At 39.4% G+C, this 22,647-nt stretch overlaps 1 protein-coding gene and 1 long non-coding RNA gene across 2 annotated transcripts in view; both read left to right on the top strand.

Annotated features, from left to right (window-relative positions):
- The first annotated feature begins 361 nt into the window (after window positions 1-361).
- On the top strand, window positions 362-13,159 carry LEO1 (LEO1 homolog, Paf1/RNA polymerase II complex component). Its single transcript, XM_069798236.1, has 12 exons — window positions 362-504; window positions 1,601-2,326; window positions 2,588-2,692; window positions 3,435-3,529; window positions 4,806-4,951; window positions 6,365-6,449; window positions 6,800-6,894; window positions 7,181-7,315; window positions 7,930-8,065; window positions 8,388-8,574; window positions 8,849-8,946; window positions 12,883-13,159. Exons 1-12 carry the CDS (start codon window positions 447-449, stop codon window positions 12,985-12,987), a joined length of 1,971 nt encoding a protein of 656 aa, XP_069654337.1. The 5' UTR covers window positions 362-446; the 3' UTR covers window positions 12,988-13,159.
- A 7,028-nt stretch (window positions 13,160-20,187) lies between these two features.
- LOC138688037 (uncharacterized) overlaps window positions 20,188-22,647 on the top strand; it is a 55,322-nt gene continuing 52,862 nt past the window's right edge. Inside the window, exon 1 of the long non-coding RNA XR_011327080.1 lies at window positions 20,188-20,527. This is a non-coding gene — a long non-coding RNA (uncharacterized lncRNA). The remainder of the gene's footprint in view (window positions 20,528-22,647) is intronic.

The following is a 22,647-nucleotide window of genomic DNA, read 5'->3' as shown; positions in this document are numbered from 1 at the left end:
CGGCCCCCCGTCGGCCCGCAGGAGCGAGTAGGGAAGGCGCGGGGTGGGCCGGCCGCCCGGCCCGCCTTTGGCGGCGGGGAGGGCGCAGACGTGGCCGCCCCTTTCCTAGAGGCGGCGGGTCGGGGTCGTCGTCTGCCGTTGAGCGCGCGGGGCCCCGGCCGCCTGCCCGCTGGGAGCTGGGGCCGAGTCCGCCCTCGCTGTTGTCTCGCGGCGCCGCTCCCCGCCTTAACGGGCGCTTCCCCCTTCCTCGGCGACAGCCGCCAATCGCTCACCGCCGAGGGGCGCGGCCCCTTTAAGAGGAGGTGCTCCCCCCCCCACTCACCCCACCCCTCCGCCTATCCCGGCGGGGCCGCGCGGCGCCCCGTAGTTGCGTCACCGAGCGGCGCCGGCGGTGTGGCCGTGGGCGCGCGGCCGTGGGGCGGCAGCGGCGGGGCCGTTCTGTCGCCATGGCCGACATGGAGGACCTCTTCGGCAGCGACGCCGACTCGGAGCCCGAGCAGAAAGGTGCGGGGCGGGGCGCCGCCCGCCCGCAGCCCTCGGCCGCCGGGAGGGAGCAGGCCTGCGGGAGAGGGAGCGGGAGGGCGAGGGGTTCCCGCACCGCCTCCCGGCGGCGGCGTGGCTGAGGCGGCGGGCGCTGCCCCGGGCCTCCTTCGCAGCCCCGCGCCTCCTTCGCAGCCCCGCGCCTCCTTCGCAGCCCCGCTTCCCTGGCCGAAAAGCAAAGCGAACGGCGCCGGTGCAGCTGCCCCGCGGTTCGGAATGCCCACGGGGGACGGGGGGGGCGTCCGTTTCCGTGCGCTGAAGCAGAAGGCCCTGGCCTGGCAGCCGGCGTTCCGCGGAAAAGCGGTTTGTAGCGGCTGCCTTCCGTCCCCGCGGCCATGGAAAACTCGTGACGGGAAACAAAAGCAAAGCGTACTTCTGAATTTGGTGACGCTTCGTCGTGTGCTTGCTTAGAGCTGTTTGGGTTTCGGTTGGTGGAGAACGATGGGACGCCTCCCGATTTAAGTCGTTTGCGTGTTTTTAAAGTGCTTGTCTCAGTAGCTGCAAATTATTTTCCATGGCAGATGTTCCTTTTTCTTTTCCTGCTTGAAACGGCATTCACCAACCCCAGCATTCAGGAGTAGCTCCGTTGTAACAAACGTGTCAGGGTACATAAGACAGCTAACTTGGATTAAAGACATGGTGACAGTTTTAGATTTGTAGGATCTCATAAGCCATGTGTATGCGTTTACCTATTTTAAGCCTGCACTACGTTAAATTTTATTTTATTTACTTTTGTGTAACTGCTTATTCTTTCTACAACTTTAGAATCTTAGATAATACCTTGTGGTTTGAAACTTTTTGTGGCATCCATCATTTTTCAATGTGTCTTTCATTGGCTGTGCCTTTATTAGTAGACATTTTATTTTATTGTTCTAGGTAACTTTTATAGTTCTTTCTTACAGCTCTTTGTAGGTTTTCTCTGTGGGTTTTGGGGGTGGGTTTGGTTTTTGGTTGTGGGTTGGTTTTTTTGTTGTTTTTTTTTTTAAAGCAATGCCCATCGTCTTACATGCATTCTTATAGGGACATTTTAACTCTTGAAAGTGTGACGTTTGTTTTGTAGATTCTGATTCCGGATCTGAATCTGATTCCGATCAGGAGAATGCTGGCTCTGGTAGTAATGCTTCTGGAAGCGACAGTGACCAGGATGATGACAGAGAGGCAATAAAACCTAGTAATAAGGAGTTATTTGGAGACGATAGTGAGGATGAAGGGGCATCCCATCACACGGGGAGTGACAACCACTCTGAAAGATCCTACAATCGCTCTGAAGCTTCAGGACATTCTGAGCATGAAGATAATGATCAGTCAGACATGGACCAGCACAGTGTTTCAGAAGCTGCTCATGACGATGAGGAGGATGATCACGGGCATGGGTCAGATGAAGGCAGTCATCATTCAGAGGGAGATGGTTCTGAAAAAGCACATTCAGAGGATGAGAAGTGGGGCAAGGAGGACAAAAGCGATCAGTCAGATGATGAGGAGAGACAGCAGAACTCTGATGATGAAGAGAGACAGCAGAACTCTGATGATGAGGAAAAAGTGCAGAACTCTGATGAAGATGAAAGGCCACAGATATCTGATGATGAGGAAAGACTCCAGAACTCAGATGAGGAGAAAATGCAGAATTCCGATGATGAGGAGAGGCCGCAGGCCTCAGATGAGGAGAAGATGCAGAACTCAGATGACGATGAAAGGGCCCAGCCTTCTGATGAGGAAAAGATGCAGAACTCGGATGATGACGAAAGGGCCCAGCACTCCGATGAGGAGGACCAAGAGCATAAATCTGGTACGAGTGAATACAGCAGTAATGATTTGCTTCTGGTTTGATTTCTCTTTGTTGTTTTGTTTATATTGGCCTGAAAAGATTCAGGCTTCAATGTAAAGGAATTAATCACGTAGCTTTCAACTGTAGTCATCTTTATAACAGTTTTTTTTATGCAGCACTTAAATTCCTATTCATCTGAATCAGCTTATTAATACAAAGGAATTTTTAAAATATGTGGAACAAAATTTTTAGTTTGCTGAGAATAATTATGCTCCTTAATAGAGTCTGCAAGGGGCAGTGATAGCGAAGATGAAGTTCTGCGAATGAAGCGGAAGAAACCAATTGCATCAGATTCAGAAGTGGACAGTGAGACAGAAGGACAGAAAGGTAAGTGGTGGCGTTGTTTTGTGGCTTTTTGGTTCATTTAGTCCTCATCTTAAGCACACCATTTATCTGCTACAGAACTGGATAAAATTGATAGCGCTTGCTATACGGTGTAACTGTAGTGCCATGAAAATATCAAAACAGAATTCTGTGTGGGGAAGTACGTGCTGTATTTCTGCTGATTATCTCTAGTTAGCTTTATCAGTTTTTCAGTTTCCTCCATGAGAGACAGAGCTTGTCTTTTGCGAATGTTGCTTCACACATTTTTACTGAAAGATGTTAAGAAATGGTGCCTCTAATCAGAGCAGCCCAGAGAACCTCTGCTGGTTTTTGTGATGTTTAGCTGCCTGAGAAAGACGTGTTGATTCTTCTGAGAAGTAAAACCTCCAAAATGCGTAATGAAGTTGCTTTTTACGTATATTTAAGTTGTTTACTTGAGTAAAGGATGGTCTTATACTCTTAATTCTTCCGTTGCCCTTTTTCAGCTAGATTCTCTTATTTGATAGAACCTTTCCAGGAGAACATACCTTTAATCCTTAGCTTAAAACTACATGCAAAAACTGTTTTTCAGGATAAGAGAATAATGTATGCTTCATAAACCTTTGCAACTTTTAACCTTTGTAGGTGATTTTAAGTGATAATAAAAGTGAAGGATGTGTTAATCTTTTTTTCTGTGAATGTGCTTGCATGTGGGGGGGTGGTGAGCATATATGCGTATTTTAAAATAGTAATTTTTCTGCTCAAGAGCATGCAGATGTCATGGATCTGTTTGGAGGTGCAGATGACATTTCCTCAGGGAGTGATGGAGAAGACAAGCCACCAACTCCAGGACAGCCCATTGTGAGTAGACTTGACTTTTGAAATTATTAACATTCCATTCCACTCTGAAATGTAGAACGCTGATTGAGTTTGATAATATTTTAGTGAAAAAAAAGAGTCATGGTGTTAAGTAAACATTACAGATAATTTTGCCATAGCTAAAAGAATTATTAAAGTTTTATACATAGCAATATCAGATGGATTTGTTTATCTGCCTTCACCCATCCCTGCTCTGCTTTTTGTACTTGAAAGAAATATAATGAGTAGTTTTGGTTGTCATCAAGTAAAATACAAAGTCATAGCTGTGTTTGGTACCTTAATACAGCTATTTGACAAATATTTTCATTTTGGGTCTTGGTGTTAATTATTTTTTTTTTTCTGGGAAAAGTTGTCCCCCATTTACTCTCCAGTGCTTAGCTGAAAACTGTATGTCAGCTGCTTTGCTGTCTCCTTGCTGTCTTTGGTCTCTTGAGTTTGCACTGGTATTTGAAAACACTCTAAGTGGCATATGAAAATGCTGAATTGAATTGCTTTCACTGTGTCCTGGTTTCAGCTGGGGTAGAGTTAATTGTCTTCCTAGTAGCTGGTACAGTGCTATGTTTTAAGTTGGGTATGAAAAGAATGTTGATAACACACTGATGTTTTCCATTGTTGCTAAGTAGTGTTTATACTAAGCCAAGGATCCTCCATCTTCTCATGCCCAGCCAGCGAGAAGGCTGGAGGGGCACAAGAAGTTGTGAGGGGACACAGCCAGGGCAGCTGACCCAAACTGGCCAAAGGAATTTTCCATACCATGTGATATCATCCCCAGTATATAAACTGAGGGGAGTTGGCCTGGGGGGGGGAATCACCGCTCAGGGACTAACTGGGCATCGTTGGTCGGTGGGTGGTGAGCAATTGCATTGTGCGTCACTTGCATATTCCAATCCTTTTATTATTACTATTGTCATTTTATTAGTGTTACCATTATCATTATTATTTTCTGTTCTATTATTTTCTGTTCTATTAAACTGTTCTTAACCCACAAGTTTTACTCCCCCCCCCCGCCCCCCCCCCCCCGATTCCCTCCCCCATCCCACTGGGTGGGGGGCAAGTGAGTGAGCAGCTGCGTGGTGCTTAGTTGCTGGCTGGGGTTAAACCACGACACACTGAAAATGTGCAAGTTCTTTTACCCAAAGCTTCCTGATCTCTCCCTTTGCATACGGATGACGTTTCTTTAAGCAAAATGTGCTTGTTAGAGCAACAGTAGCCAGACAGCTGTTTTTCACTTATGCTCCTATTCTGCTTTTTTCATTAGGATGAGAATGGACTGAGTCAAGAACAGCAGGAAGAAGAGCCTATTCCAGAAACTAGAATAGAGGTAGAAATACCAAAAGTAAACACAGACTTGGGCAATGATTTGTATTTTGTGAAGCTGCCCAACTTCCTTAGCGTGGAGCCCAGGTAACTGCATGCTAAATACATGATAAGGGTTTTTAGCATTTCCCTGTATTGCTTTTGTTTTAGTAATACAATTAAATATGTTGACCATATTTAACATGGTTGACATTAAGATGCACTTTTGGTTGTGATCAGTCAATAGTAATACTTATTGTTGTTATCTAATCACATGCTGAGTAATTTTCTTATGAGCTTGGGTTTCAGCTTGGTTGAAAACCTTTTTGTCTTTAAAAACAAACAAAAATATAATTTAATTGAAAGCACGTGCTATCAGTTGAATTTTAAACACAGGTTCAGGCTCTCAGAGGTGTGAAAGCGAAATGCATGGTGTCTTTATGCACTTTGAGGGATAAAAAAATCATTTCAAATTTTGGAATAAGCCCTTTTTAATTTGTGTGCTAAATGTACTATTTATGAAGAGGCTGGTTACTCATTTTCCTATTTACCTAACCCAAGCTAAAGAAATTTTCTGGAATTCATAAGGAGAAACAAAATAAATTATTAGAGTTGTTTGTGATGTTAGGTTTGGTCTTAAAGCCTACCTTCAGCACTTCTAGCAAATTGCTGCTAAATCCGTCTCTTCGAGCGTTTTGTTAAGCAACTTTATTGCATTGTTTAATACTGTTTTGTTAGCTGGCACTGTAGCGTTGTTTCTGTTATATGTTAGTTAAATCATTCTTCCTGGCTTTCATGCTATAATCTGTTTCGGGAGAGAACTGTTAAGAATCTGGTTAGTGGCTGTAATCCGTGAGAGAAGTCCTGGGGATCTTTGTGGGTCAGACAGGACTGAAAATAGAATTGTACAGTAGCAGAGTCTGTTTAGCGCTTCATTCCCTTGCAGCAGCCTGGAAACTATTAGGAAGGAGGCTAGGGAATGGCCTTCCCCCACGCACTCCCACCCTAGTTGTCAGGTTTTTTGAAGGAAGAGAGGAAAAACAATCTCATCTTCCTTTCCCTTTGGTTGGTTTTGAGATTCAATTAAAAAATTACCATGATTGTGCTCTTACAAAATCCCTAATTCACTACACTTAAAAGATGATAATTTTTCTTTATTTTCTCTGTACAATATTGTATATGTTTTGTTCCAGACTTAACCCTGACCTCATCATCCTGATACTAAGGAAGCAGTATTTTCTGAGGCAGACTTGCTTTCTTTAGCTAGAGCCATTTAGAGGGTCTGAATGTTAAAGTGGCTGTAATCGATGGTAGTGAAGACACTTGGGTAGGCCTCCTGTGGTGTAGAATCAGTGCAGTAAATTACATTACTGCAGAAATGGCTGTCTCACAGCTGCAGTGCCTACTGTTGTGTGCAGTGTATAATTTAAACTGTTCAAGCACCTGTTATGTTGCACAACTCTAGAATAATCTGGATTAATTTTTAGAAGAATAAAGACTGTATTATATAATTTATTGCAGACCTTTTGATCCCCAGTATTATGAAGATGAATTTGAAGATGAGGAGATGCTTGATGAAGAGGGTAGAACTAGGTTAAAGCTTAAGGTATAATGTTAATTTCCCTTTTCTCTTTTACAATCATCTAGCCACATTTCTTCAAAGTCTACTTCAGGTATTTTAGAATGGTTTTTTGAGTCGTGGTTCAGATTATGAAAGTGTGGACCAGTTCAGCACTGAGGAAAGTTGATCCATTTTAGTAATAAAGTAAAAAAAAAAAAGCTTGACAGCTGCATTTCACCCATAAATGCAATACCTTTCACCTTCATTTCTTTGCATCATGCAGCAAATTATCTAGCCTTTCTAACTGTAATTCTTGACCTATACAGAGTATATTTTACCACAGTATTCCTTACTATGAGTTAGAAAAAGTGGTTTGGTTTTTTTTTCCCCCACAGGTAGAAAACACAATACGATGGCGGATGCGACGTGATGAGGAAGGGAATGAGATCAGAGAAAGTAATGCACGAATAGTCAAATGGTCAGATGGAAGGTTAGTTTGGATTTTTTGTTATTGAAGGAATACAGTTGTTCTTACAGTGAAATGCCATGGTGTGCAAAATTGGAAGGTCAACAAACTTTGATGTCAGTTCTGCACAGCAGAAATTATTTTAGTCTCAGTGCTTTGAAAATTTTATGCTCTGCTTAGTTTGGATTGAAATATAATTGTCAGCTATATATAAAAAGGAAATGTGATGGCTTTCTCCATTTATAAATGAAGCAAAAAAAATAGGCTGTAGTAGCTCTATCAAATAACTGATATATGAATCTCTTTTAAGCATGTCTCTCCACTTGGGCAATGAGGTCTTCGATGTGTACAAGGCGCCACTACAGGGAGATCACAACCATTTGTTTATCAGACAAGGGACAGGTCTACAAGGACAGGCTGTTTTCAAGACAAAGTTAACCTTCAGGTAAACATGCTATTCTATAGCAAATGTTGATACTACTTTTGCAATTAAGTGTTGTAACTAGTACACAAAGATTAGAGATACCAATTCATAAACACTCAGAACTTAACTGTTTAATAAGAATGCGCTACTTCCCGAAGTCAGTATTTCAGTAAGATTCTTCCTAAATTAGGTGTCTCAGTTTGAAAGGTTAATATGCTATTCACTGCTATATGTAGGCTACATGTATTTTTTATGTATATATTTTAATTTGCATTTTTAAGTGCAATTCCTCATCTGAATCAGGAAGAATCTTAATATTGCCTGAAGTTAACCTTTCTTCTGATGAAAAGTTGCTATCAAGATGATGATTATGTCTTGGGATATTGATGTGAAATGTAAAGATGATTATTTAGGTTTGTAATGGACTACAGATGGTTTGCTGAGAGAGGAATTGATGTCTCCGGTAGCTGTTACAATGCACCTAAATAAATTAAAAAAAAAAAAAAAAAAAGATTATGCTTTTACTTTTGTGCAGATCAATCTTTGAAACCGTAAGTATGCAGGCCCTACTGTTGCCCTTCAAAAACGGGTATGTCCCTTGAAGAATTATTTAATCCATTGCAATTTTTTAACAGGCCACACTCTACAGACAGTGCCACTCACAGGAAGATGACTCTGTCTCTGGCAGATAGATGTTCGAAGACCCAGAAAATTCGTATTTTGCCAATGGCAGGTCGCGATCCAGAGTCTCAGCGCACAGAAATGATTAAGGTATTGTGGTGTGGAACTCTTTTATGTTCTGATTTTTTAGATTAAATCAGAACTGTAATATAGCTGAACATGTTATGACTTTATGAAAAACAGAGCGTATTCTGGAGTTACAGACAAGAGTTGTTAGCCATGGGTGTGGTTTGCTTAACCTTACAGATTACAAAAAAAATCAGAATGTGTACAATCTTTACTCTGCTGTGAAATTATTTCAAAAGCTACAATAGAATACAAGGTGCTGTTGAGTTGGTTTGGGTATTTTTGTCTGGGGTTTGGTTTTTTTTTTCCTCCTCAATCTTTATATATTGCTTCTTTCTTTGGACAGAAAGAAGAGGAGAGATTAAGAGCTTCCATTCGTAGAGAATCTCAGCAGCGAAGAATGCGGGAGAAGCAGCATCAGCGTGGTCTGAGTGCAAATTATTTAGAACCCGATCGCTATGACGAAGAGGATGAGGGAGATGATGCAATCAGTCTAGCAGCTATCAAAAACAGATACAAAGGTGGCATCAGAGGTAATAATAAACCTTAACAGCATGTAAGTAGGGCCTGTGTGATTCAGATGGAATAATTTCACAGGAGAGTCCTGGTAAGATTGTATTTTATTTTGCCACTTGATTTGATACGTGAGGAGACATGAATTCAGTTCGTATAAGTTTTTGTTTACTCTGGAGTTAGATTCTGCCAGCTTTTTGTGGGACTAAATATAAGAGAATTATTTTTAATATTCTGTCTTCCTCACCAGTTTCAGATAAAGGTAAGTATTTGTCTTTTCATTTTTCTCTGTAGAGGAACGTGCTAGAATCTACTCTTCTGACAGTGACGAAGGCTCAGATGAAGATAAAACACAAAGACTACTCAAGGCAAAGAAACTTACTAGTGATGAGGTAAGAAAAGGATTTTGTTCTGAAGCAACTCATTTTCAGTCAGGAACATTTCCTGCACTAAATCTAGTTTTTAAAGCTGAGACTTTCGTAGTTTCATTTATGCTGTGATGAATGTATTATTTAACTTGGCATGCTTTCCACGGTCATTAATCACCAATTTCTTATACACTGCTTTAGTTCATAGACATGAGTGATTCCCAAAGGAGGTCACTATTGTTATTGCTGGTTTAAAGATGGAAAAATTTATACAGTTATGTAAAATGACTTTACCAAAATCATGCAAGGAGTAAGACTTAATATTGGAATCCTAGGGCAGTGTTGTCTCCTAAGTTACATGGTCCTCTCCTGTTTATTATGGAAATAGCAGAAGCATTTTCACATAGTATTTCTGCTGTTTTTAAATAGAAGAGTTAAAAAACTCAGTTAAAAAGCATTAATGTTCATTGCTAAATAGACGTTATCCATTACCCAAGCATCATCCTAAACATTAGGCCATGATCAAGTTAGCACTACTGCTGTAGCTAACAGTTGTTTCCTCTTCTAAAATTGTGTTTTACTGGTTTGTAATTTATCACTTCTGGGTATAAGCAAATGAATCTTTGTGTGTATCACATCTTGAGGTTTAGTTTGTTTCAAGTAATGTCACCACTTCTGCTACAGCACTGCAGTGTAACGCTTTTCAAAATTGACAGATATCATTTCTGAGATTAAAACTTAACTATTTTCATCCAGTGGTGGAAGTGGAACCAGGAAGTACGTGGACTCTGTCCTATATCAGCTATACCTGTGTAGTCTATTTTCCTGACCCTTGCTCCTCACTGTAAAATGCTTCTGTGGCAAAGAGCCATAGGACATTTACTGTGTACCTTGGGAAGCTGAAAGAAGAGGGGATTTTGGAATTAATGACAAATGGTAATTGACGCTGGCTCCCTGGCTTCCCACTGCCCTGTTCAAGAGGGAATTGGGTTGGGTCAGGTGTTTGGCCTACTTGGTTTTAGTAGCGCATCAGTTTGTTTTCTTTTAGACATCACCAGTTCTGCATTACTGTAGTCTTGCTGTTGATCAGTATAGTGCAGCCCTGAGTTGCAGCTGTGTTTATATTTCTCTCAAGCCAGGTATGGCTTAGGAGTGGTAGTTTGGTCACACCTGAGCTCTGCTGATAGCCACCTTCACTTATGTGGCAGAATAATAAATACAAACTAACTTAGCTCAATAGGTTCTTATTACTACTTTGTAGGTTGAGAGAGGTGTTTTTACACTGGCGTGCTAGTTTGATTAATCTTCCTGTCCTGTTTTACTCTAAATTATATTTTATTTAGAAGTTTATGCATAGAATATCATGCAGAAGTTTAAAAAAGGAAGTTTGAGTAGGTCAGTGTAAGCTTATGGAATATTTTTTAATGCTTTACGTCACCATTTCCTTTAAGAGATTATTTTAACTGTAAATTATTTTAAAGATTGCCCTAAGATTTCTTTCAGCTCATTTCCTACAGTCATATCTAGCATGCTACTCTAATAGCTGCTGAAATGGCTAGAACCCAATTCTTGAATTTTAGAGGCTTCCATAGTAAAACATCCTTTTCTTCTTAAAAAGAGTAATTCTGCAGCATAGCTTGCTGTGTGTCCTAGTGAATGACTGCATGTCAGACTTCTGTAATCACAGCTGCTGAAATTCCAAAGTTGTGTTTAAATGACCAATATAGGATGTAGGACATAGTTTTCAGTATGACACATACCTCTATAATGCAAGAAATCTTAATTTTTGAAGGACTAAGTTTGCTCTCATTTTCATTTCTGTACTGTGCTTCCTGTAAACTTCTCAGGAGGCATGTCCTATGTCCCAGACTGTTTTACATTTATTACATTCTGAATGCATGTTCTTGCTGCTGTGACGCTACTCCTCTTACACTGTCAGCTGAGTATTTACAGTAATAGGATTGTAATATGAAGCAGAAGTAAAAATTAGTTTTTCTTTTGAAGACATAGATTCTGGCTTTTTATTATACATTAAGGAAAATGGAATATTTCAGAAAATAGGATAGTAATCCTGGAGAGACCCATAGTGAGGCATGTATACAAAACTGTAATTTTGTGAGCTCTGTTAGTGTTTGTTAGTAGAAATTGAATTGTTTATTTATAAGACGCTACTAGTTGCTAGTTCATGATATAGCAATGTCAGGACTTTGCAATTCCAGTCTCAGAAGAAAAGGTCTAGCCAACAGCATTTCTCTGCTGCTTGAGGAACGATAGCCTCCATTTTAAAATTATATGATTTAAAGGTAACATTCCCATTAGGGCCACGGAGGGGTGCTACAGCATTACGGAAAAAAACCAGTGATGTATAACTGCTTACTTTCAGGCACCACGTAGGAAGTATGGTATTTGTAATATGTATCTGCATATGTGAAACACAGGCTTCCTTGTACACAGTACACAGACTTGCTTTTATGTGCTGTCAGTCAACAACACAGCAAAAATCTTTGTTCTGATAGCAATTTGTTACCATTATTGAAAACGTCAATCTGTTATTAATAATAATAATTATCACCACGTGGCAAGTAGTTTTACTGTTAGTGTAGTTGATGGGGATATTCTGCTAAACAGAAAGATGAATCATTTAACAATAGCCTAGCTAGACTACAAGAGAATGCTTGTTATGAGGAAGAAGCCGTCATTGAGATTCCCACCCTTACTAATTTCTGTTTTCCATGCTTAAAATTCCTTCCTAACTGAGATTCTCACTGTACTAACTTAACATGTTAATATAGAATAAAATGCTTTGAATAAAAAATTAATCATTAGAGTTCTGAAACTCTAATAATTCATTAAAGTTCTGAAACTCAATCTTTGCTGCTGCTTAAAATCAAGTAATATGTGTTGCTTAAACCAAAACAAAAAAAATCCCCGAAAGCAAAAACAAAACCAATAAATGGAAAAAGGGATGAGGTTACTTAGACCTGAGGGTATTTGTAAAGATACTCTTCTTTTTAAACAATAATTGAGTTACCACTTGTTCTTCATGTCAAAATTGGTAAGTTTTGCATTAACAACTAGTGATTTGTAGTTTGATTAAACATTTTCATAGCACTCTGATTTAAAATGTTGTTTGGAAGGATAATTTAAACTGAACTTGTGTAAATGAACATGGAATAAAAATAAACCTGTTGACTCTATATTCAGGTGCTAAAAATTAGGCATCTAGCCTGTAAAAATCATTATGGTATTGCTTGCAAACAGGTAATTAACTAAATGATTTGAGTTCCTTTGACCAACTCTTTGAAGCCTCCTAAACTATTCTATTTCTTGGACTGTGAACTGTGGTGCTGATTCTCGGTACTAGTGGTTTCTCATCAGTCTTTCTCCTTTATGCCAGATAGTGGTTTAGGTTGTTGGGTTTTTTTTTAAATGAACAAACAAACAAAATGCCTACCCACTTACTGAATTTCTTCTTTGCTTCAGTAGCTCTAATTTAGGGCATACGAGTGTCAATAGTCAGAAAACTTGGCAAAGCTATACAGGCTCCCTGAAGGGAAGCTTCTGCATGTTGAAGAATTCACTACAAATTGTAGGAATTACCAATGCTCGTAAGACTTGCTGAGAATGGTATTGCACGTGCCATAAATCCAGATTAAGACATAAATTACTTCCATGCCATAGTTCAGTTTGAAGCAGGTATGGTTGCATGTCCATTGAGGTAAATGGATCTGCAGCTATATCATGGACCCTCTCAGGTTGAGGTTTGAGACTGGTAGCAATGTTGACAGAACTACTGATACATAAGTAGTCCTGCATTACAGTAGCATGAAATGGAAAAACTGGAACAAATAATTTTGCTTTTCTTGCAAAAAAGACTTTTGAGGTCTTTTTGTTGTTCTTCTGAGTTTTTTATTTTAGCTTGGAGTATGTTGGTTTATTTTTGTCCTTTTTTGCCTTTAGGAGGGTGAGCCTTCTGGAAAGAGAAAAGCAGAGGATGATGACAAAACAAGTAAGAAGCATAAGAAATACGTGATCAGCGATGAAGAGGAAGAAGATGACGATTAATATTAAGGAAGCACAAAAGTTGATTTTTTTTTTTTAATATATATTTATATATATATTGTACAGTTCTCTTACAGCAAAGATGTAAGTAACCATAATGGGGTTATTTTGATAAAGGAAAATTCCATTGAAGTCTGCATTTCTGGTGTGAATAAAGTTTTTTGACTTCCTTTTACTTTTAAGATTTTTCTCTTATTGCAGCAACTGTTGCACCAGGGATCATCACAGTGCCATTTTTTATCTTGCACAGTACATTTCAGTTTTGAGAATTGTTATCTGGTTATCCAAGTGGATTAATCAGTGATTTTTACCGAGTTCATTAGGAGAAACTGTTCTAGTCTTTATAGAATGCTTAAATGATAAGTTTGCCTGGCCAAGGGTATGGTAATTTAGCTTACCATCTGTATGGAAGGGTTGGAAGAATATATGAGTGTTACAGTACAATTCTGGTTTTTTCCTAGGTGTTCCTTATTTCCTGTTGACTGTGAACAGTACATTACTATGCTGGTATATTTTGATGACTGAAAATATTTTTTACCACGTTTGAGTAAACTGTGAAGTTCCTGCAGTTAGAGTAGTTCACTGATCACACAAGACATTTATTTTTCATGTATTGAAGCCCAGAATGAAAATCTGCATCTTGCCTGAGCGTTGTTAGTAATAATAAGCACATGCTAGTGATGTAAATGTCAGAGTAAAAGCACTTACTTAAACATAACTAAGACATTTCTGTCAGCAAAAATATATCTTAATAATAGTGTCTCATAATCTTATATGATCCTTATGGTGCTATTTCCTGTTGCTCCTGGTTGGTTTTATATATAGGTTTGTTCAGCTGGGAAGTCACTGGAGGAGAAGATTCTGGACAGAATGACTGCTGCTTTTACACTATATCTAAATACCTTACTTGATTATGCAATACCAGTTGTAAAGTGGGGAAAGGCTAGAAGAAATACCTGAACTTTTCCATACTTTCTTTCCAAGATGAAGTATCCCATATGTAGTGGTCTCTCGTTGGTGAGAGAGCATTCAGATGTTATCTGTGCTGCTTTTTTGACTGACTTTTCACACAGGCCTACAGAGTTTGGATGCGACTTGAAAAAGGTAACAGAAGGAAAACAGAACTAGCTTAATGCTTCTTTAAACAAAACCATTGACTGATGCTGTGAAAAGATTATTATGTGGATTTGTGTTACATAAGATGAAATAAAGTAGCTGATAGTTACATAAGAAGAACTGTTACCCATCTCTCTCCTGCCCAGCTGAATTCTGATTTTTTTATAAAACAGTAGAAGGGTGCAAGTGCCTCATAGTGAGCATTTTGCTCTCATGACATTCCCTAGTTCTTTGAGATACAGCTTTCAACCTGGACATCTTGCTTTCATCATCTTTAATTAGGCTAGTAATTTGTCAAAACACTCTGCCTCCATTTCTCCTGCCTGGAAGGTACGGGAAGTGTTCTAGCTGCAGCAGGACGGAGCTCTGCATGTGTTAATATATTCTGCTGAGCAGCTGACTGCAGTGTAGACATTTGCAAGTATGAAAACAAAGTGAAGAATTTCAACTCGGGAGTCTGAGTGGCTGAGAAACTGTTCTTTTTTCTATAATTAAATCGTTATCTAAGAGTTCCTGTGCCTCTTTAATGTGCAGATAAAACCTTTCTCCATCTGCTGGAATTTTGACCCTGTAATCCTCTTAGTTTAGACCTCTGCTGGGAGACTGGTTCCTTACATGAGGTTACCTGCTTTCCATTTGCAACCTTCTCAGGAAGAAGCTAGCCGTTTAGAAAGGGACTCATTCTATATGGACCTAACATGCTGTATTTTGATGTAAAATCATCCCAGATACCTCTTAAACAACAAATTTGGCATGTGGAAACACACCACCAATTCACAGGTGATATGTTTGCTTTTATGTCAGTTTTTAATAAAAATGTTGGCTATTTTTATTTTTAATACACTCCTAAGAGTGAAAATGTTTTAATCACTTCCATAGGTTTGATGCTGACTAAGCCTTTACTAAGTGGTCCACTTTAGCTTCCAAAAATGAGGCTTTTTGTGGATTACAAAGATGAAAAGAAGTAAATTTTTTACACTGTCTTCTTTTGTAAATTGCTCTTTCAAAGTCTTACTTAAATGTGGAATTTTAGAAAGTGTTTTCTCAGTTTAAATTGGTTTAACAGTCATCTTGTAGTTAAAGTCACTTGAATGAACTTAGCCTTACCCACAATATTTTTTAGTTGTTATTCTAATGTATAGTTTTATTTAACTCAAAGACAGTTTTTGCTATCTCTTTTTCCAGCCTCCAAGTATGAGAGAATGACTTTGGATTGTTTCATTTTACCAAAATTAAAAATATTAACCCAAAGGAAAGAGAATGTGGATTGAATTGTGTACTCTTGTACTGACTGGTCAGAATACTTCTTCCAGAAAGGGCATGATCTGAACAACTTCCATCAAAGAAAAATTTCTTTGAAGAGCTGGTATTAAGCTGTGCGAGTACTAGATATTCTGGCTAGTGGCTGGATGTAGGATAAATTCTCACGAAACAGTTACTGAAAGCTGTTCTTGGTTATATAGTTTTGTTGTTTCACGTATATCCTTCAACTGTATCCTGGTTTCCAGTAGTTGATCTGGAGTTTTCTTTCTAGTACCTGGTAGCATTTTCCACCAGCCATTTTTCTCCATCCTAGCCATGCAGCTTGTCACGGATTTCATGTTGCAGCACACCTGATGGATCAGGGAGTGCCCGCTGAAAGGAGCAGTTGCTCATGCAGTCCTTCGCTCTTCCTAGCAGCAGGTTTGGCAATAACTAGCCCAACTCAGTGAGTCAACTTGCTAAACTGTCAGGAAATGTCCTTTTTATTGAGTTCTTGTGTTTTCTGCCAGGCGTGCCTGCAGAACTGCCTTATTGCCTGTGTGAGCATCAGAGCCAGCTCAGTAAGTTGGTGTCATGACTTGGGGGACGTCAGGGAAGGGCCTCTTTGGCAGAGGTAAACATTAACTTGACTTCCTTTCGAAAACTTACCCTGACCATCCAGAAAGAAGTGAATGGTTTTCTACTGATGTAGCTGCCTGAACTGGCACATTGAAAAGTCAGCTGTGCCTTGAGTCGGTGCAAGGGGAAGCAGAGGTGGAGCAGGACAGATTGTGTATGTGGCAGCAAGTTTTAGCTCAGCTCTGATACGAAGCAGCAGCCTGAGGAATGTGTTAAACATGAGATGGTGACTTTCCCCTGAAGTCATGGGTATTTATTTCTCAGCCAGTAGGCACAGGGTTCCTCAGTGTCAGCCAATTCTAGCAGAGTGCTTTTGTTTAACAGCATTAGACTGTAATCAAGATCTCTGGGTGGTGTTGAATGTATAGAGATTGTTACATGGGAATGATTGAGAAGATGATTTGTTTCTAATAAATGTTCTTTTAATTTTTGCTATAAGAGGTATAATGTCTTACACTTATGAAACTTAGGTAGGCTAATTTTAATGCTCACGAACTTGCGTCTGGCTTGACTTGGAAGTGCTTCTTGGAGAGCAATGTGACTAATACCTGCTGTTGCTTAGTGATGCCCTTTGACTTGAGCTGGGGTTTTTCAATACTTGTCTGGACATGAAAGACTTGCAGAAAAGCTGCAAACTGATATTGATTGTATCTTTAATTGTTTTAAAACTCCTGGGCATTCCAAGGAATTATATAAGCTAACTAGTTGAGAAAATAACATTAAGTAAATCTAGGCTGAAATGATTCTCTTTAGCCTTTTTAAAAAAAGAAAATCCTTTGGCAGGACTTGGTTTCTTGAGGGTTTTGGTGGTTGTTTTTAAAGGGTATTTTTATGCTTTAAAAGCCTATGAATCTTAGTTTACTAGGCTGATATTTGGAAGAAATCAGTTATAAAAGTGGAAGCTTAACTTCAGAAAGTGGTTTTTGTTTTGGTCTGTTTTTTGTTTCCATTAAGGCTTAGTCTTGAAGAAATGAGAGGTGGTAGAGCCAGTTTACAAACAAACGTAACTTTGTATCTCTGGGTTATGTTGAAACTTTCTGGGAAGCAGTAGCATTCATGCAGTTATTTTTAGTGATGGAATCATATCTATGTTGTATTCTTTATTTATTGTAAATTAAAGATTAATAAAATCTTATAAAACAGTGGAAGTACTAACTAACATACCCTCTTTTTTTGTATCCTATGACTGAGTCAGATGATGTCTCATCTTATATTGTTTCATGCTTTTCCTATTCTTTGCCAGATACATCACTTCACAATGTAACTGTGGAAGTGAGGTGCTAATCTTAGCCTGGTAATTTGGCAGTTTTCTGAGGTTTTTTTCCATCAAGTGTGAAGATGTATCATAAACATTCTGTACAGGATAGAATCTTACAATAAGACTCATTATTGATCTTATGGTAAACCCATTTTTGGAAAATCTACATGGATACTAAGAAGCACTCTCATTCCCAATATGTAAAGGAAATAAACATTAGGGTTTTGGTAACAGCAGTACCAGCCCTTCCATTCAGGTGTTTAGTACACTTGCATTTAGTGTTTGTGCACTTGGTTGGGGGGGTATAATTTTGAGCTCTAGAATCCTGCTATAGCTGTTGGTCCAGGGTTGGTTCTGATCGTGTTTACTGCCTGCAGCTTTGAGGTTTGTTTGCTGGTATAGAATAAGGTAACTGTATGTAAACTGCGTGAGCTTGCTATCTCCTAGTCTTAGTTTTCAGCTTAAAATAAACTGATGCTTGGACTTGGATTTGTGAAGGGAGGAGTATATCCCAGAGAAGATAAGGAAGAATCAAGCCAAAGTGTTGTGGCTAAAACATGGGGGTTTTGGGTTTTTTTTCTTTTCTTGTTTTTCCTTCTCAAAAGTAACTGGAAAAAGCTCAAATGCCAAAATCACAATTGTGTAATTTAAAACTGACCCTGGGCAGCTTGCGTATTGCCAGATTCACACCTGATGATGTTAGGGGCTTTCTCCTTTCTTGCAAGCAAGTTAATCTGTGTTGGTTTAAGGGAAGCTGTTAATTTAGACTCTGAAAGGTATCTTTTTTTAAGTAAAGATAGATCTTTCACATTTTTCTTAGAGGATACCTCATTTTATATTAACATTAACACAACTTGAGTTATTACCCCTTTTCCATACCCACTTTGTTACATTAGGTACGTCAGATCAGTAATTTGTCTTTTGGATTGAATTTTCTGTGTTGTTTCTCTCAGTACAGGTTTTTCTGGTGATGAGGAAAGGAAATGAGAATATTCTTCCTCTGGAGAAAAATGCAAAATACCTACTGTTACTTTGAGAAGCATTGGTGATCATTTACAGCTTCATGTCTGATGATGAAACAAGAGGCTTAAATAACAAGGACAGAAATAGTGGAGTGTTAGCTTACCGACTAAAAATGTTTGTCTGTTATTCTTCCCAACAGCTCTGTGAATTGCCTTGCGATGTAGATGGTGTTCCTCTTTTCTTCTTGGAACGTATACCAGTGCTTTATTGAACATAGGCAGTCTTAGTCCAATGTAAAAAAATCATGGTTTCATAGAACTGCAAATTTGGGCCCAAATATGTTTGTTTGGATTCTTAAGTCAGTCTTCTGAAAATGACCAGGACAAGTTCTTACGTCGGGACTAACTACATTTAGATCAACCTGGTGGTAGAACATAGGATACAGATCAAACTCTTGCAGTAATTACAGTAAAGACATTTAATCCCATAGCAATGTCCTGTATTTTAAAAAGAGTTAAACTGATGAAGGCTAAACTTTCAAATTATAGTTTCAGGAAAGTATGCGAGTTTTGTAACAGTCCAGCCACGTATTTATGGCCTAATATACCCACATTGCAGTGGTCTATATGTAACAATGAATGGAAATCAATTTAGAGAGGAACAACCTTCAAGTCAGTGAGTTGACTTGACAGGCCTGTGGGTTTTGAGAAGGGTTGACACTTTCAGAAGTGTTTGGGCTTATGGTGAAGGATAGCCAACCCAAGCTAAAGTATTGTAGAGATTAAATGGTCAGCTTCCAGAATAACCACACAGGATCCTTAACCCAGTGAACTATAGGCACTCAGTCTAGGATGTGAAAGCTGTCTTAAGGAAAAAATCTTGTCTGTTCATCTAATGAGGGTGTATAAAGCCTGTTATAGTCCCTGGTGAGTATTTATGGTAGGTTTGTAAAAGATTCAAGAAATGTGTTGCACAGTGAAAACACTAACTCAGCCTTGACCTGTCACTGTGTGACTAGGCATTGCTATAAAAACAAAATATTTATTTGTTTCAGGTAAGAGGGGGATCACATTCCCTGAGAAAGTAAGTTTTCTTAAGTAGGATGTGCAAATAAAGCATGCTTGGGAAGAAAATTATAGACAAGTATCTTCAGTAGAAAATACAGGGATTTGTTACTAGCTGTTCTCTTCTCTGAAGTTATCAAGACGAATCAGTCTTCATTTCAGCACCCAATGAAGCATGCAGTTACAGGATGTGCCTGGTCACTGTCAGTATTAATTTCAGGTCTGTACTGAACCTTTTCCAAGAATTTACAGAACAAGCCAGCAAGCAGCAATACAGCTGCCATGTGGGCAGATTTTGAATAGGGTCCATCAGAGCCCGGAGCAAGGAATGCAGCATTATAACAGGTAGTGAGTTCTGGTGCCCAGTCAGTTTCTATGAGCTTGTTTAACCTTCAGTTTAGGAAAGAGAAGTTCAGTCGCGTGCAGCACCCTTAAGGCATTGCTATCCACTGGGTCAAAGTATTCCAGTATGGGATTATATCTTTAGCTAAACTCAAGAGCACTTTCTTCTTTTGCAGTCATGTTTAGTCATGGATAGTGGGGTATACATAAAGAATATATTGATTTTTATCTTGACAGCCAGCTGACTTGATCTGGCTGCCCTTACTCTGTAGACACATTGGTCAGGATGTTGCTGTAAATAAGGAAGTTTGATGGGTATTAAAATATCCGTGTCTGAGTTTAAATATACTTAATTGCAATGGGGTGAAAAAATTATGGGGCAGGGGAATGAATATTCAAGGATAGCAGCAGTTGTCCTATGTTAGCTGAATGAGATCCAGAGTTTTCTGCAGCTCTGACTGCCCCTGTTCTTATCACAGAAGTAACATCTGTGCATCTATTTAGGTTATTTATGATGCTTGTCTGGTTGATAATTAGGTTTGTGACCGCTGTAGCCGTTTAGATAGTATTTTCCCAGGATCTCCGCTAGCAGGTGGCTGGTTTTCAGCTTTTGGAATAGAGTGTGGTAGAAGGGTCCTTCAGAAGGGTCCCTTCCTGCCCTTCAGGAGATGTCAGTGGTTTGGTGCTGCAAACAGTCAGCTCAGTCCACTGAGCTGTATTTTCCTGTCGTGTAAGTGGACTGCATTTTCTTTTGGATGCAGTTCATTCACAATTGCCTTGGGTGGAGGCTTTTCCATTGTGAGCTGCATGATACTGCTGTTTTCATAGTAGTGGCAGAGCAAAGACTTGGAAGTTTCATATATAAGCTATTGTTAAGCTCTGGGAAGCTCTTCAGAACTGTTAATTGCTGTAATTGCAGGTATGGTTCGGCATATAGCTGTGTGCTGGGTTGTAAGACACTTGCGTCGTGCATCATTTTAGATGCACTATGAAGTAATTGCAGATAGTATCAGCATGGACTTTGCTTAAACAACTGGCATTTTGATAGTATCTTTAAATACTTTCTTCCTTTGGAAGAAAAACTTGTTTAGAAAAGTTGATAACTAGAGAATATTGATGGGCTTTTCTTTGCTAAGAAATACATGCTGTGCTCTGTTGACATGTTCCCTTTGTTGATAGTGCGTGTGGCTGTGGGAGAACCTTCCTGTATCAGTAAGTGAGTCAAAATTTGTATGAGGGGTAGATAAGGGGGCATTGGTGTTTTATGAATACGATTCCCAGGTTTTTTCATATATATTCATATATATGAGTGTATATTTTCCATGTAAATCCAGTGTCTCTGGACATGGTCAAAAACTTTCTTTATATCTACAGATGACAATGCTTTCTAAACATAATTGCAAAGTGACCACACTTAAACTGAGAACATTTCACTAATCTGTGGATATGTTACCCTTTTACAAATCCTGTTTGATCTCTCGGAACTAAGTAGGATTATTCTGGCTCTCAGACTTTCGCAAACACTAAATCTGGAGTAGCTGCTGGCATGTAGCAGGCAGCACCGTGTATGTGGTTGCCTGTCTTAAGATTTAGTCCTTCTGTAGCATGACATTACTAGATGGTGGGGAAAACTAAATCTGTGAATGCTGTACTGCCAGTTTGAAGACTTGAGTCGTTTTGTAATTTGGCACTTCACTCGACTTCAGGGCTGCCATTTTCCTTAGTTATTTACTACCTCTGTTCCTGTATTTTTAAATTTTAGGACAACTTCACTTAGCCACCAAAGTTTTTGAGTAAGCAGGATTATCTGAGCTTTGTCAAGTCATTTAAATGTCCTTAATACAAGTGACAATGACACTTGTTAAAGGCAATTCTGGATTTACATCATGTGAATTATATAAATGTGTAATGCATTGTGATTCCAATATGTTCATTAGAAATACTTGCACCTCTGCATAAGTCACTCAGCTGTGTAGAGCAGCGTTTTTAAATCTGATTTCTGCCTCTGAACTTATTTGCGAAGGATCCACACCATGTAACTAAGAAAAGCTGGCCAGTTGTGAATAGGCTTATGTTGGATATGCAGAAGAGCTAATACTACTGTTAAGAATTAAGGCTGCAAATTGGAAAAGGTTGAGAGCGCTAACCTGGACTTTTGGGATGGGTCATAGTTTTGTATGTAGTACTGGATATGACAGTAGTTTGCATCTGAAATACACTTGGCTGCATAGAAAGAACAATTCCCAGATAAGCTGGAGGGAGGCTTTTTTAAGGGAAGAAACTATTTTGAGTCATGTTCATAAACTCCTTTTGAGCCTATCTTTATCCCCTCCCCCGCCCCCTTTTTTTCCCCTTCCTTTCACAATGTCATATTAAATCTCTTCAGACCTTCCTAGGCCAGTTTTTTGTTGTTACACAACATCATCCAAGGTGTGCTGGCAGATCAGCTGCTATTGTTGGGGAGCTAGAAATGAGACCTGAAGCTTTTTGACACAGTTAAGAAAACAAGGTGTCACACTTGAGTTGGGGATCTCGGAGTAGTTTAAGATGCATGCATTGCATGCTGTGGGGCTGAACTCTGAGCAAACACACTTTTTTTTCAGCAGGCTGTGATTGTAAAATTTAAAAAGACTATACAGCTTTCAAAAGTACTAGAGATTTTAGGTAAATTGGCTTTTTGAAGGCCTTTGATCTTGAAAGGGTCCAGTTTTTCGATGTTTCTTAAATCAGGTTGTGTAGGTGTTTCAAAAACCTGAAAAGCTTTAAAATTAAAGGATGTCTGGAATAGATGGAAAAAAATCTGTCGTTTTGGAAGCAGAGAAACGGCAGAACTCGTAGCAGGTGTTTGATCTAGCAGAGGGGCTTTACTGGATGAAGCTGCAGCTGTCTGAATCTGCAGTGCTTGCAGGCACTCTGCCTGTCCCCTGGGGCAGAGCCGGGCAGGACCACGCAAAGGGGAATGTGCAGAAGGTCTGGGGGGGAATGAAGGCACAAGTCGCAGTCATTTGTAGTGTGTATTATATCTTGGCCTTGTACGCA

The sequence above is a fragment of the Haliaeetus albicilla genome, chromosome 12 (genome assembly GCF_947461875.1).
Source record: "Haliaeetus albicilla chromosome 12, bHalAlb1.1, whole genome shotgun sequence".
NCBI classification, from domain to species: domain Eukaryota; kingdom Metazoa; phylum Chordata; class Aves; order Accipitriformes; family Accipitridae; genus Haliaeetus; species Haliaeetus albicilla.
This window is presented reverse-complemented; position numbering and strand designations above follow the sequence as displayed.

Excerpts from the sequence above, each read along its gene's own strand:
- LEO1 (XM_069798236.1), top strand. The coding sequence starts at position 447 with ATGGCCGACATGGAGGACCTCTTCGGCAGCGACGCCGACTCGGAGCCC. Across the intron at positions 2,327-2,587 it reads GGACCAAGAGCATAAATCTG|AGTCTGCAAGGGGCAGTGAT; the intron begins GTACGAGTGAAT and ends GCTCCTTAATAG. Across the intron at positions 7,316-7,929 it reads AAGACAAAGTTAACCTTCAG|GCCACACTCTACAGACAGTG; the intron begins GTAAACATGCTA and ends ATTTTTTAACAG.